Source organism: Haplochromis burtoni, unplaced genomic scaffold (genome assembly GCF_018398535.1).
Source record: "Haplochromis burtoni strain Fernald_Lab_line unplaced genomic scaffold, NCSU_Asbu1 Contig_56, whole genome shotgun sequence".
Lineage (NCBI taxonomy): Eukaryota > Metazoa > Chordata > Actinopteri > Cichliformes > Cichlidae > Haplochromis > Haplochromis burtoni.
This window is the reverse complement of record NW_024582417.1, coordinates 1,587,388-1,601,208: the sequence shown is the minus strand read 5'-3', so window position 1 is coordinate 1,601,208 and position 13,821 is coordinate 1,587,388. Positions and strand designations below refer to the sequence as shown.

The window sequence follows — 13,821 nt, the reverse complement described above, 5'->3', positions numbered from 1 at the left end:
ATTATCATCCAGATTTTACCTACAGACTGTCATTTGAACTCAGTAACATAGGAGTGCCCTAAACCAACTTCTTATAGTCTCTTATAGTTTGTGGTTGAGTAGTCAGTTTTGCTCAGAGAGATTCCAAACTCAGTGAGGTATCCCAGAAGCATCTGGACAGTGGCCATGACAGTAGCAGATCTTCTAAATACTAAGAAGGGGTACTTCAGTGCTTCCTGTAATGCCTCCTTTAGCAGAGGAGACACTTGGGCATCATTTATTAAATTGCAATCCAAAGTGATGGAGTGTGCAAACAAACATCCAACCTATTTTCCATTTCCATTGCCATACTCTGCTGATATGTCTCAAGCATGCTCACTCATCCAGGGAAAGATACCCTGATAAAGTTAATTCTGTTCACCTGACTGCAGCTTCTGCTTCTTCGTTGAGCGATGAAAAGTTTCTCCCACTGAAAACATTAAATCTGGATAAAGTGAATCAACTTTCTCGAAACTAATAAAAATGTTTTCAATCTGAACCTTCAACAGGTTCTTAAACCCACACATGAGCTATGAACATTACAACATGAAGGTGGAGAAGATCGTAACTTGGATAAAAAAAAAAATGCATACAAAATAAAGTACAAGAACATATGAGTAGAGAAGACCAGCAACTAATCTCAATTAGTCATCCTAACACTGCATTTCTCTTTTGCTAAGTCCTTATGAATTCCCCTTCATATCTTTCCTTGACCTCATGGCTTTTCCCATAAAGGTCAAAGAGAAGTGAAGTGTTTTGTGAATGATTTTCTTATATAGGGATATAAATGTAGTTGAAATATATATAAAAACATCAACACAAAACAAGGCAGTTCAGAAACACTGTCACAGATTGAGTCATACAAAGCAATTTTTAAAATAAGCAGCTAAGCACTGTCTAGTACACACTGTCCAGTTCACTTCAGGTTATGCATGTTTTCTCTTTGTCTTTGAATATGAATTGACTGAAACTGTCCCATTGCTCCTTGGCCATCTCTATTTTTTACAGCTAAGCCTTCACAACATAACTTCTCCACATCGCTGCCACATTTTCACTGTCACAGTTTGAGATTCTTTCCAAAAGCTGAGAATTAGTCAGGCACGAATCCCTAACCCGACCCTCAATAGGCCCGCTGCATACTTATTCAGCTGTGGCATGACACCACTGTCTCCAAGGAGACACAGTGTTGGTGATCTAGGCAAATCACACTTCAACAATCGTAAAGATGTCTTCAAAACAGAAAAACCTTTGCACACTCGTGTGCATGCACATAAGTGCCTCTTTTTGTCTTACATTCCCAGCATATAGCATCCTTAATTAAACCCATTTTGTTTCATTGAGAAGGATAACAGTAAATGATTTTATATTGGATAAAGTTACTTCTACTTTCCCTGATTTGTGAATAAATAAAGCTATGACTGACAACAGTGAAATGGACACAGAAAGCACAATAAGTTCAGTGTGCTGCAGTCTGCTCTGTCCTTTCTGAACTACTTTGAGCACTAGGATGCCAGTGAACAAGTTCAAATACAATCTGTACCAACAAACAGGACTGACAGTAAAAGACGAGGTGAAATACACCAAGATGGCCTCGGTTTGGGACTCAATAAACAGCCTGCTATATATCACGAAGGAATTCAGCACCACAGTGGACATTAGATCCTTGAATAAATCTACCCTTTCAATAAAATCCCAACACGGCGAACAATGGAAAGCTCTTTTACTCTAAAGGTCTCGGGAAGAGAAGTAGGCATCCAGAGCGGGAAAAAAACCAGCTGTAAAGGAAGAGTTACACAAAAGAAATCAATCTAACAACCAGTATCAAATCAATCTTACAAATAAGCTGCAAATGACTGAAATGAGTGCCACTGATGGCATAAACCTCCAAAGGAAATCAATCAAAATAGAGCATGAAGGAATGCGCTTTACATTCATTTTTTGTGACATTTACAATTCTCGTCATCAGTAAATTCTCGTCATCAGTAAACCGCAAACGAGGAATAAAATCATGTCAACGGGAACGTCAGCTCCTGTTGCAATCCAACCCATTTAATCCGATTCCTGACAGACTTTTTAAACACGCCGAGTCTCAAACTGAGCTCATTTATACAAGCAGTGAAAACAGTGTAAAGTACTGGCTCACACAAAAAAACACAGGGAGTTAAAAATTTCTTAAAACAACCTTTAAAAATGAAAAAGCTGTGTGGACTCACCAGACGACTGTGGCATCATAGATGACCTAAGGAGAAAGAATAGACAGTTTAAAAGCAGAAAGGATGACACGGAGCTCAGAGGAACTACTCTTTATTGTTTAAATGTGTATCTCACCATGATGAGAGTCAGTACTGACAGGATGTAGTAGGAGGAATCTCTAAAGAGAGACCACCATGTCAGAACCACTGTCTGTGGAGAACAGATACTCGTGTTACAATATTTTATTATTCATTATTCAGAGCTGCGCATGAACAGGTTTCTTCTATTGCAATGTCTTCTATTACATTTTATTAATTTCAAAGCCAGATTAAATGAAGGTTCTTTACACCAGTTTGATAAGTTGCTTTGTCCTGAGATGACCGCGCTCAGACTAAACCCCTCTGTTTGGCAGTGGAGTGGAAAAAACTGTGGAAGACTGAGCCTTTAAAGCAGTCTGAGCTCATTTGAAACTTTAATAATGTTTAACAAACACATCACCACTGTAGCAATATCTAAAAGCACAACAGTTTCCCTTTAAACAAGCATGGAAAAAGAAAAGTTACACCACATGTGACAAACATCTGGCTGTAAGATGTGAGTAAGAGTCACAAGTTTAATCTACCTGGCCTGCAAAGATTCCACTCAAACCAATTATGACCAGGATGTTGAAGACAGCTGAGCCCACGATTGTGCCGACGCCAACGTCACCTTTAGTGATGAAGACACCTGAAAAAGTGCAGAGGATTTGTCTGACGTCAGATAAAATCTGTCTGTCATTGCGTGTTTTTAGGGGCTGTTTATCCTTGTAAACCCCAGATGAGAATCCACAAGCTAAAATATGAACTACTAAGAAAAATCTTTGTGTTGCTTTAAACTGGACTCTGCTGACATCTCCTGGATATGTCCGGTACCTACTTAGATCAGGACCTTTGAAACAACGAGAGCATTGAAGAGAGCCAATCCTCTCCCAAAAGCTTTGCTTTATTTTGAAAGTTAAGCAATTCTTTACCCATGCTCCACTTCACCAGGTTTTGGCACGGTCTGCTGACAAACATCACTTTTTCTCATTTAATCTGATGACAAGCAGTGAAAACAAATGTTGTCATGCTCTCTCTGAATGGAAAGAGCTGCTACTTGGTTAAGACTAGCTGGGTTACTAACCAATGAGAGAGGTGAAAAGCTCTGGAGCTGAGCTTCCAGCAGCCATAAATGTGGCCCCGGCTACATCTTCACTGAGCTGAAGGTTCTGGAAAATTAAATTAAAAAACAGTTTGAATAGTCCGATAATAATATTTTAAAACAATAAATTTATATCTGAAGGCCAGCTGGGGCTGGTTTTCCTCACCTCAGATATTTTCTCCAGGGAAGGAACAAAGTAGTCATCACAGACAATTGCCAGAGCGTAGAACATGTAGATGGCCTGGAAGAGAGGGACCCATACACACTTTGCCTTTACATAACATAAACCAGCTATATATGTCGTCCTGTTGTGTGCGTTTATTCTGTATTGATGTCAAGTGTCAGCATCATGACTCAGGGTTATAAATGGAGAGGAAAATGTGCAGATTTGAGGCAACATTGCAAGAAATACTCACACAGAGTGCATGGAGACACACAGCCCCATTCTTCCTCTGCTCCTTGGTGAAGATGTCCTCTGGAAACTCATGGATGGCTGCAAGGTACACACGTTTTATTAAATAAATGCCAACTAAAAACTGAAACCTGCAACCTGCAAACAAAACAAAAAACAGAAAGAAAAAAACCCAGAAGACTATTTTTATTAATCATCATTTGTAAACACGTTTTAAATGAATATATAATTTTTATCATCATCATCACCAATTTCAGGTAAGATCTCTGACAGACAAGCTACAAACTGCAGCATCACAGAGACCCAGTGTTCGTTTTGCAGTGACAAATGAGACAGGAAGTGAGGTGGAAGTGAAACTGGCAGCTGCTTCCTGTCCTCCCTTGAGTTTAAAGGGAAAAAAAGGGGAAAAAAAGAACTGTTAATGACAGCTTAGCTCCCCTCTGTTCCCTCGACACTGCGAAAGAAAGCCTTGAGTGTGTGGTACAGCTCCAATTTACAACTCTGAGCCGAGCTGGATGAATGTAAACTACTGGGGAGCATGAAGCTATTAATAGCCCTTCTGCTCTGTGAGACAACAGCGGGTCGACAAGCACACAATAAGCACAGCGTAGCCGCCACGATACACGCTGCACCTCGGCTGCATGGAAACCGAACAACAGATTGCATGGATTAAAAGAGGGTCCCCTGTGATCAGGGATATGAGATTTGATCTTTGACTCTGCGGCGGCAGAGATCGAGAGGAGAAGGAGGCCATATGGTCCCGAAGAAGGGGACAGAAATTTGTTCAGTTTGAAAAAATAAATGTTTGTGCAGTGACGTTTCCGCATTTTTGCTGTTGTGCCACGAACTGCTTCTTGTGCATGGTTTTTAAGAGGTGAGATGAGTTTGTGGATGGGCTGAGGTAAAAAAGCTCCTTTGTGGTCCAGCTGTTACTGCGGGGCACAGCTCGTTCAATAAACTGTCAAGGCTTAGCACGTAAACTTTCTGTCACCCAATCTGACGAATGAAAGAGGCTGGATTTGAAGCAGCTCCTCATGCACCTTCTCAAGCGGCCTGTCAGCTGTCGGACATGTGTGCTAACACACAAACTCTCAGATTAGGATGGAAACGAAGGGGCTTCAACATGTAGCTCAGATGGACCCTTTGAGGGGTTGCTCTGGTGAAGGTAGTTACTATGGCGACCTGCTCCCTGGGGGCAGCTTTTTTCTGATGGGTGGCAGTAGGAAGCCATAGGCAAGGCAACTGAGAGAGCAGTGAGAAAAGGGGAGGTGAATATGTGTTTCCCATGGTTAGGGTTTATGAAAAAAGGAAAGAAAAAAAAGTGACAGCAGCTCTGGACTGTAATGTCTAAAAATATTTATTTTTCCTAACAAACCCTCAGGAGAGGTCTGAGAGAGCGGGGGGAGGAGGGGGCACGGCACACAGATACAAAGAGACACAAACAGTCTACTGGCTTCCTCAAGGTTGCTGAATGTGCTTTTGCCAAGAGTCTTACGCTGTGGTCTCACAGTGCAAGGCCACAAACGGAAACACCAGAGGGTCGAAGATGATCGCACATCTGCAACTTTCCCAATCAGGGGATTTGAGCCAGCTGCGCTGTCAGAGCAGTAAAGTCACAAGTTTACTAATCACTCGGGAACATGTGGACAGCAGTGCTGGTGTGCGGTTACTCTGAGAATATATATAGTCTATATATCATTTCTCTGGGCTCAGTGTTTTTTATTGCCAGCATCACAAGAAGCTCCCACAGCTCATTCACCTCTGATCCAGTTCTGTCGGTCACAGTGTTCACAGCAGCTCACTTATCTTTGTTGTACTCCTCCACAAGCAGCACTGCTAAAGAACAGACTCTCTTCAGATCTGTTCAGTTCGCTGTGTGGTTGCTGGTAAAGTGACAGACTGTCAGAAACATGAGTATGCATTGTACTGCTGACAGGAAGGACTTCTTCACAGCCTGAACTAGCACAACCAAACAGCTTTTGTAATACTTTATAGCTAAGTAGGGTATGAAATTAACTTATTCCTTTTTGCTAAGCAGAAATGTAGTGGGTTGGTAGTTTGTTACATTTTGTTGGCATATTAGATTCAAAGGGTTTATTAAACACCGTAAATAAGTTAAACCTGAAAATGCTGTCAATAGCCAGGTCTTTAGGGATAAAATTGCTCTATAAATCAAACTGACTGATATATAGACAAACTCTTTTAGCTAAACCTTTCAGAAGACAAACATGAATGAAACTGTAAAGTCTGGCACATAAACATAGTGTAAAAAGTAAGGAGATTTGTGTTTGGCTGATTATTTCTTTGTTGTAAAAATGCATCTTGGTAATAAATCTTTTACGGTTGGGAAGTTTATTTCCTCTTAAACAGAGCCACATTTGTGGGTTGAGCAGCAGAGTTGAGCATGTGGGTTTTGCCCATAAAAAAACCCAAATCTTCAGCTTATTCTGCTATTGACACTTCTTTTGAGCTTCTGGTACCACAGGTGCTGACAATCAGGCTCCAATCAAGGCTGATTGTCAGCACCTGTGAGCATGGACCCTGTGGTTAGTTGGTGTCTACTCCAAGCATATCATGTCTGACTGTTTTTAAAAAAGGGCCCGTGCCACAGGGGAACTTCAAGCTGGTGAAGATTCTTCAATAAACATGACACCAATTAAGAGTCAATATCAGAATAAGCAGTTTGGCATTGACAGAGAAGATTTGCCAAGTTTTTCATGGGCGTAACCCTCACGCTCAACTCTGCTGCTCAACCCTGCTGCTCAACCCTTAAACGCATTTTTCTTTTTCTAAAAGTGGCTCAATTTAAAGGAAAATGAACAGGTGTTCCAACGGTATAATATTTATTGCCAAGGAGCATTGCTACAACAAAGAAATAACCCTGCAACAAGTTTCCTTACTATTTGTGCTACACCAAGATGTTTCTGAAGTAAACAAATATATAAATTTTTACCGGAAAAAAGTCATTACCATATTACTAACATTAATAAATGACTGTTTGATTAAGAATTTTTCAATAAAGACAACGCATCAGAGAAACAAATTATTCCAAAATATTAACAGGGGCCAATACATTATAGAAATAATAAATATATGTTGTACTGGATACAATTTAATGACAAAAATATGTTTAATCACCAAACATCTTTCAAGATCTGTGCCAATTGGAAATATCAGATGACGAGTATCATTTAGATTATGTGCAAATTAAAAACTGCTCATATCAACAAAACATTTCTCTACTTTCAGATGCACAAATGCAAATGATATGCTATGGGTGGACAATTCAAATTTCAGTATAAATACAAATACATAAATTGTTCACATTAACAAACAAAAAAACACAACTGAGGATTTAGATGAGCTATGTATGCTGACTAACAATAACTTGATGATATGCTGGTCATTCAAGACCTGGAACCTTTTTTTGCAAAGGATTTTTTCCCCTGTTATATACACCACATATGAGCAGCAACTTCAGACTTTGGGTTTGGGCATTTATCTGGATCTTACTTTAACTAAAAACCAAAACACCCAAATTGTGCTCCCTGATGGCAGCAGCCTTGTCTCATAGGACAATGTACCCTATCACACTACAAACTGCTGACAGAGCAGGGCGGCACCAGCAGAGTCAGATCATTTTTTAGGGTGTCTAACCTCCTGGCCACACATGGCCGGCCACTCTACAAAACACAGAACCTAAAAGAACTGGTAGATCTGGTCCACCATCCGCCCCACCCCCAGAGGTTCCTGTAGCCAATCTGTCTGAACACTATAAAACTAATGGTTTTAATCTTGTGGCTGACAGGTGTACGCTCTGATTGTGTGCCATGAATCTACTCATCACTCTTTGTGTGCTCTAGACTATCCAGTGAGATTTATGCTGACCTTAAAGCAACAGTTGCTGTTGTATTTTTTGCTTTGTTGAAGTTTGTCAGTGTGAGACTGGCATAGAAGGAAAACGCAATCATTTATAGCTGAAAATAAGTTGCTAAAGAAAAAGGTCAGCACATAAATTTTAAAGATTAACTCTAAAGCACAATAAAAACCAGGAGTTATGGTTTAGCATGTTTGTAAGGAAACAAGTGCAAGTTGACCCTAATGTGTCTGCTTCCATCCTCAACGCACTGAAAATCTACAGCATAAAACTTTATTAGCTTTTAGTTGAGTCCTCCACAAGACTTATAGCCATTATAAAATAATGTTTCCATTTCAAACTGAATGGACGAATCAACCAGTTGCTACTTTACAGCATAATGACATCAGATGACAACCTTAGTCTATTTTTAAATCTGCAGTGTGAGAGGACAGATTGTTACTTGAATGTGTATTTTATCTCGCTCCAGATCAAAAACAGGCCATGCTGCAGATTAGATCTTGAAGCATAAGGTCAGTGCCGAGCAAATTCTGCAGGTTTTAGAAATCAAACCTCCATGGAGCTTCAGCGGAGTCGATGGATGGACAGTGGGCGGTATAGGATAATGTTATCGATCTGTAAGTCTGCAGGGCGTCCTGGAGTCAAGCTACGGTATTGACAAGCATATCGAGTAAAGTCATATCATGCACCAACCAGACTGGCGCTGGCGTATAGTCTCTTGCTCTCTCTTTCTCTCTCTCTCTCTCTCTCACACACACACACACACACAAACAAAGAGAGTGCGAGAGAGAGAACTCTGCAAAACAGCTGCATTTTTCATGAGAAATCGGAAAAATAAATATTTTATCCAGGTGTGTAGTGTAAATTCAATTATGCATTTGTTCTTTGATTCCCTTTCCTTTGAGGCAGATTGAATGCAAAGCTGATGAAACAGCAGCAGGCTTCAAGCTCCAACAACCACCTTTCGCATCAATAAACACTGAACATCATTTTACGCTGTTCTGATAACAGAGAACAAAAGAAAACTGTGGGGTGTACGTTCGCTCAATAAAACTACAACACGATGCATCATTAGCAAGACAATAAACTCAAAGGAGAAACACAAAACTCATTAATCAGTCATTTTAAAAGAACACCGGTCAACACCCACAGTAAAATGTGGTCTTAGTACATTTTATCCATTGCATAGAGATGGTGGCTTTTGCTTCTCTACAGTAAAAGTAAATGGTATTCACATTGTTGTGCTCAAACCATCAAAAAGTGTTTGAGAAACTGCAGCAGTGAGTTTCCAGAAATCATGACCTAGTTACTAAACTCGAAAGAAGACCTAAAATGTAAAACCATTACGTGAGCAGTTTCATATATGAGCCATTTTCTTTCCGCACTACTATACCAGCCAACCACATCACTGTGAAGAACTCAGCATCTATCTATGGGAGGCATGTGTTTGTGACAGGATGCAAAGAGGGCTCTAGAGTGCAAGCACTTTGGCTGCATATGCGACCTAATTTCTCAATGATGCGACTAAAAAAGTCCTAGGTTGCACCTTGTCTTCGCAACTCTGAAAGTCTCCGTGTGGTCAACAACAAACACACATTATACCCATATCGTGGTCTAAACAAATCAGAGATAAAAGGCGTGGGACCTCTCTGATTGGCCGCGGTCAAGATATTCCTGTAGTTCTACATTAGTGTTCGTTTGAAAGTGCAGGTGGATAGAGAGAGGTGAGTAGCTTGAATAAAGCGATATCGAATCATAAAATCCTGAATCAACTTTTAAATATAAATGTATTTTGCCAGAAACGCCAGAATCTCAGGTTAAAGCTCACAAAACTATTTCAACAACCACCAAACAGCTAAAACATCAAATGAGAGCGGGTAAACGGATTCTGCACAAAGACATAAACACAAAGCGCGGACCCGACGCATCAGAATCAGTGAGATGGCGGCTTTCTCACCCAACGGCACGTACACGGACACACCATCGGTGCTGAAGGCCGAGAACTCACAGTTTCTGATGCCTTGGGTCCTTGTTTTGTGTTTATGTAGCCTAGGCCCGACAGAAGTGGATGTAGCTGTGGGTAATGAGAAAAGATGACTTTTTCGTTAAGTTAAGCCCTGATCCGTCTGAAATTCATAGCCAGTGCTCTGACACGGAGCATCAACCTCTGAACGCTGAAAAAGCACAGTGTATCCAGAAAACACATTAAATGCCATGATAAATGCAAGTGTCCCCTCTCCCCGCTGCCTTTCAGCGCTGGTGAGAAGAGGTCGTCAGAGGAGGCCGATGTGAGTTTAACATTGTCTACAATATTGCCAAAGAGTGCCAACACACTTTAAGCACAAGCACTTTTTGAGTAACTTATCTTTCTTTTAGAACTGTGCTCCAAATAAAGAACTTTGTGTTGACAAGATTGTTAGTTAATCATTTATAAATCAATCTTGTCTGTATGGACAGCGAATAGTGAACATGTAAAACAGTGGGGTTAAGCAATGCAGTTAATAAAGTTGGGCGCACCAATGCAACTGTGGCAGAAGGTTAGTCTAGAGCCCTGTGAGTTCCTCTGAGCTGAGCAGCACTGTTAGCTCACTGCACACTTCCTATGGTTGGTGATTGTAGCTCAGCACAAAGACACAAAGCTGCTAACAAGGACTGAGTGTTTGTTTTTTTAGGTACTAGGTAGGTACTGCTTTTATGAAAGGAAATATGATAACTTTTCTTGACATTAATGAAGCAAGTAAACAAGCAAATAAGTAAGTATGTCACTATATGTAATATTCAAGTACGAAAATAACCCTTTTAAAGCCAAGTACACCATATTTGATACATGGGTTTTTGTTTCTGAGACTTCATGACACTTCTATCATCAATGTAATTTTTTTTCTCCCCCAAAAACCAACATACATTGTACGTGTACACTGTACCTTTTACAGTACGTCAGAAAATGCTTGATGTAGCAAATATACTACAAATGAAAACTCATTCATATATATTTTTTAAACTAGAATTAAAAAAATTAGAATTATTATTTCGTGTTTCAGGCTTCAAAGGGTTAAGTATGTATTTCAGCAAGTATGCAAGCATCCATGTATATATGTAAGTAGGCATCTGTGTAAGTAAGCATGTAAGTAAGCTATTAATCCATTATATATGCCAGTAAGTATGTAAGTAATTAAGCATGTATATAAGTACGGTAAGCAGTTATGGTGTAATTAAGTACAATTGAATATACTTACACAGTATTCATGTGAGAATGTAAATATGCCTGTAAGTATCTACCAAGTTTCAATATATTTATTGGTAAGGAGACAACTTTCTTGCAGTCAACATCTCCAAAACTGAGCAACTTCAAGAGCACTCCAGATGGATAAATGGCTCTGCAGACTTGAAGGGATACATGCAAATTTGATTTGAAACATAAAAAGCTCCTTTTAAAGGAGAGTGTGATAAACATACTTTCAGCCCTAAAACGCTGAGTATTTAATGGACAGAATATGAACTGGAACAAGGACCCATATCTGCTGTTTTGCAAAGCTTCTTCTCCAGTTTCATTAGCGACTGTATAATGTAAGCGCCCTGATAACAGTCCAGGACCATTCGAAGACAATTTGAGTTGGATTATCAGCCAGTTTTTCTTTCTCAACACTTCCTCCCTCTTGAAAAAAAACTCTCCAAAAATGGCTGTGGAAAAATACTATTCTAAGCCGACTGTTGCTTGCCAAAACAAACATAACAAACCTCGACAACAACGCACCCTGAGCCATTTACTTCATTTACATCGTTTGGATTCTTTGAACCCTAAACCCCCACCCGAGGCCAGCTGTCTATTTTTAGCTCTTTGCACTTTTAATGCTTGAAAGACTGAATTGTCTGGGTTTCAAAATTTAGCATTCAGTTGCCTAGCAACCACAGTCTCCTCGAGGCTTGTCAGCTGAAGCCGGATCACACCGTCTCCATCTTGCTAAGAAGCAGAGGGATGAAAAGAGAGCCGGAGGGCTGAACGTTACTGTGCAATCCCCGAGATAATATCCCCCGAGGTCCAGGGCAGGGTTTTTAATCACACTCCAGATTATGCAATCGCTGTCAAGCGGCCGGCTGAGAAGGGGGACTGCAACCTGAGGCTCGGGCCGTGCTCACTGCTGTGCCTTATACTACCTGTCCAGCCTTTTTACATCTTCATGTCTCCAGTCTATTAGCACAGCTTCCCCATGTGCACTTGTCCCTTTGTAAGAGATAATGAGGGAAATCTGTTTGCAGCCAGGAACTCAATAAAGGTCATGTGTCATCAGATTAAAAAAAACATAAAACTGGTTACAAATGGAGCACTGGGGTGGAGATACAACAAATCTCATTATTTTATCTCAGGAGTGCGAAGTATGAGCACCTCTACTGTAAGGGTGTGTGGCAGACTGAGGGACAGTGAGCTACCTGTATCTCACCTGTATATCTGTTTTCATCATCACGCAACAGAAAAAAAAAGCAATTAAAAACATTTTTATCTTATATGTAAAATGATGGGTGCGTGTCTCCTGGCGGCGTTGATTAATTCTGACAGCCTGGGATGAAGGCATGGTTAACTATCAATCTGGAGGCTATAAATACCGACGGGTTATTTAAGATGAGATTTTGCACTTATTGTGGATTTGCAGAGACATTCTAAAATAAATAAGACGATGATTGGTGGTATATTGTTTTTATCTTAAATTACTGCTTCAAAATAATTTCCCGAATTGCTGCTTAGAGGTGTTTCAACATGGCTTCAGAGGAGCAGTCTTGCCCCTGGTCGGCACAGGTTTTGTGCAGATGTCATTGCCCGAGGAGCGCTTGAACTCCTCGGGCAAGGAGAGAAGAAATTTCACAAACTCACTTGTTGTAACTGTGGCATCCTATTACAGCAACACGCTCAAATTCAGTGAGCTCTTTAACAACAACTCGTTCTTCTGCAAACGTTTGTGAAGGCAGACTGCATGACCAGGTGCTTGACCCTATACACCTGTGGCAATGACACCTGAATTCAAAGATGAAGAGGTGTGGCCCAATACTCATGTCCCTGTACTGTGTTTATTTATTTTTAAGCTGCACATCCAGATTAGGCAGAACAGGTTTTGGGTGGCATTTGGTGAGGAGTGTGGTCTTGGCAGGCCATTTGCATGGAATATTATTAGCATAACTTGCCCAAAGACCAAGCTTGAAATTTTGTCCTCAGCTTCCAACAATAACTGTTCAGTTTGCATACAATACAGGATTGTGACTGACAGCCTAATATTAGAACAGCCATAGAGGGAATGCAAATGATACAGAGATACTCAATTGTATTCTGTCAGAAGGGCAACAGATTTTTCATTGAGCAGCCGTGTTATTTTATCTACTCTGTGCTATTCTCCCCGCACAACAATGAAGAGATTTCCTCTCCGATCTGAATTTTTAATAATAAAAGTGTCAGCTGTGATGAATGCAGCTCATGTCAGCCAGCCAGCTAATCAGCCTGAGAACCAGAGAAGCAGAAGTCCCATTACGGCTGCTCAGCGGCTGCATGTCTCAGTAATAATTTCATGAAGGGCAGTTAGAATCCATCCGAAGCGTTCAGGGCCGACCAAAGCTAAGGAAGCAAAGAAAGTAACTGGGCATTTGTTAGAGACAGACTACCTCAGAAAATCTAATCGGATCTTCACTCTGCCGGTCTTCTTATGGGCTTCATCCATCTCCTCTTTTCAGTGCACGAGCTTGACACGCAAACTACACACTCATGACAGCAAACACAATGCCTACTCTGTGTGACCTTTCAGTTCACCTGCAGGGGAGAAGCACATCTCTAGTAGACTTCTTTTTTTTACCTGCGTACACACACACACCCACACACACCCACACACACACACATACACAAATACATAAGAACTCCCGTCAGGCAATAACTGCTGAACCACACTATAAATCAGATCACAGACTGTGCCTATAAATAACCAAACAAAATCCGTAACCCCAAATAAATTTGGCTTTTGCAGTAATACACAGCCTCCACTGTGGGTTGCTTCCTTGAAGTCCTCTTCTGACCTCCTGTGACTTCAACACAGGGTTCAAACTTGCACCTGAAAGATCAGGGAGTGTCCACACCAAAAGAGGGGGTCACACTTTCAACACAGAG

The 13,821-nt window shown here is 40.7% G+C and overlaps 1 protein-coding gene across 1 annotated transcript in view; it reads right to left on the bottom strand.

Moving 5' to 3' along the window:
• Positions 1-13,821, bottom strand: part of LOC102309081 (sodium/potassium/calcium exchanger 3) — a 32,513-nt gene that overhangs the window by 10,884 nt on the left and 7,808 nt on the right. Inside the window, exons 3-8 of the mRNA XM_005922174.3 lie at positions 3,807-3,883; positions 3,557-3,631; positions 3,373-3,457; positions 2,834-2,937; positions 2,347-2,421; positions 2,232-2,257 (exon numbers count right to left, since the gene is read on the bottom strand). Coding sequence (XP_005922236.1) covers positions 2,232-2,257; positions 2,347-2,421; positions 2,834-2,937; positions 3,373-3,457; positions 3,557-3,631; positions 3,807-3,883 — 442 coding nt within the window. The remainder of the gene's footprint in view (positions 1-2,231; positions 2,258-2,346; positions 2,422-2,833; positions 2,938-3,372; positions 3,458-3,556; positions 3,632-3,806; positions 3,884-13,821) is intronic.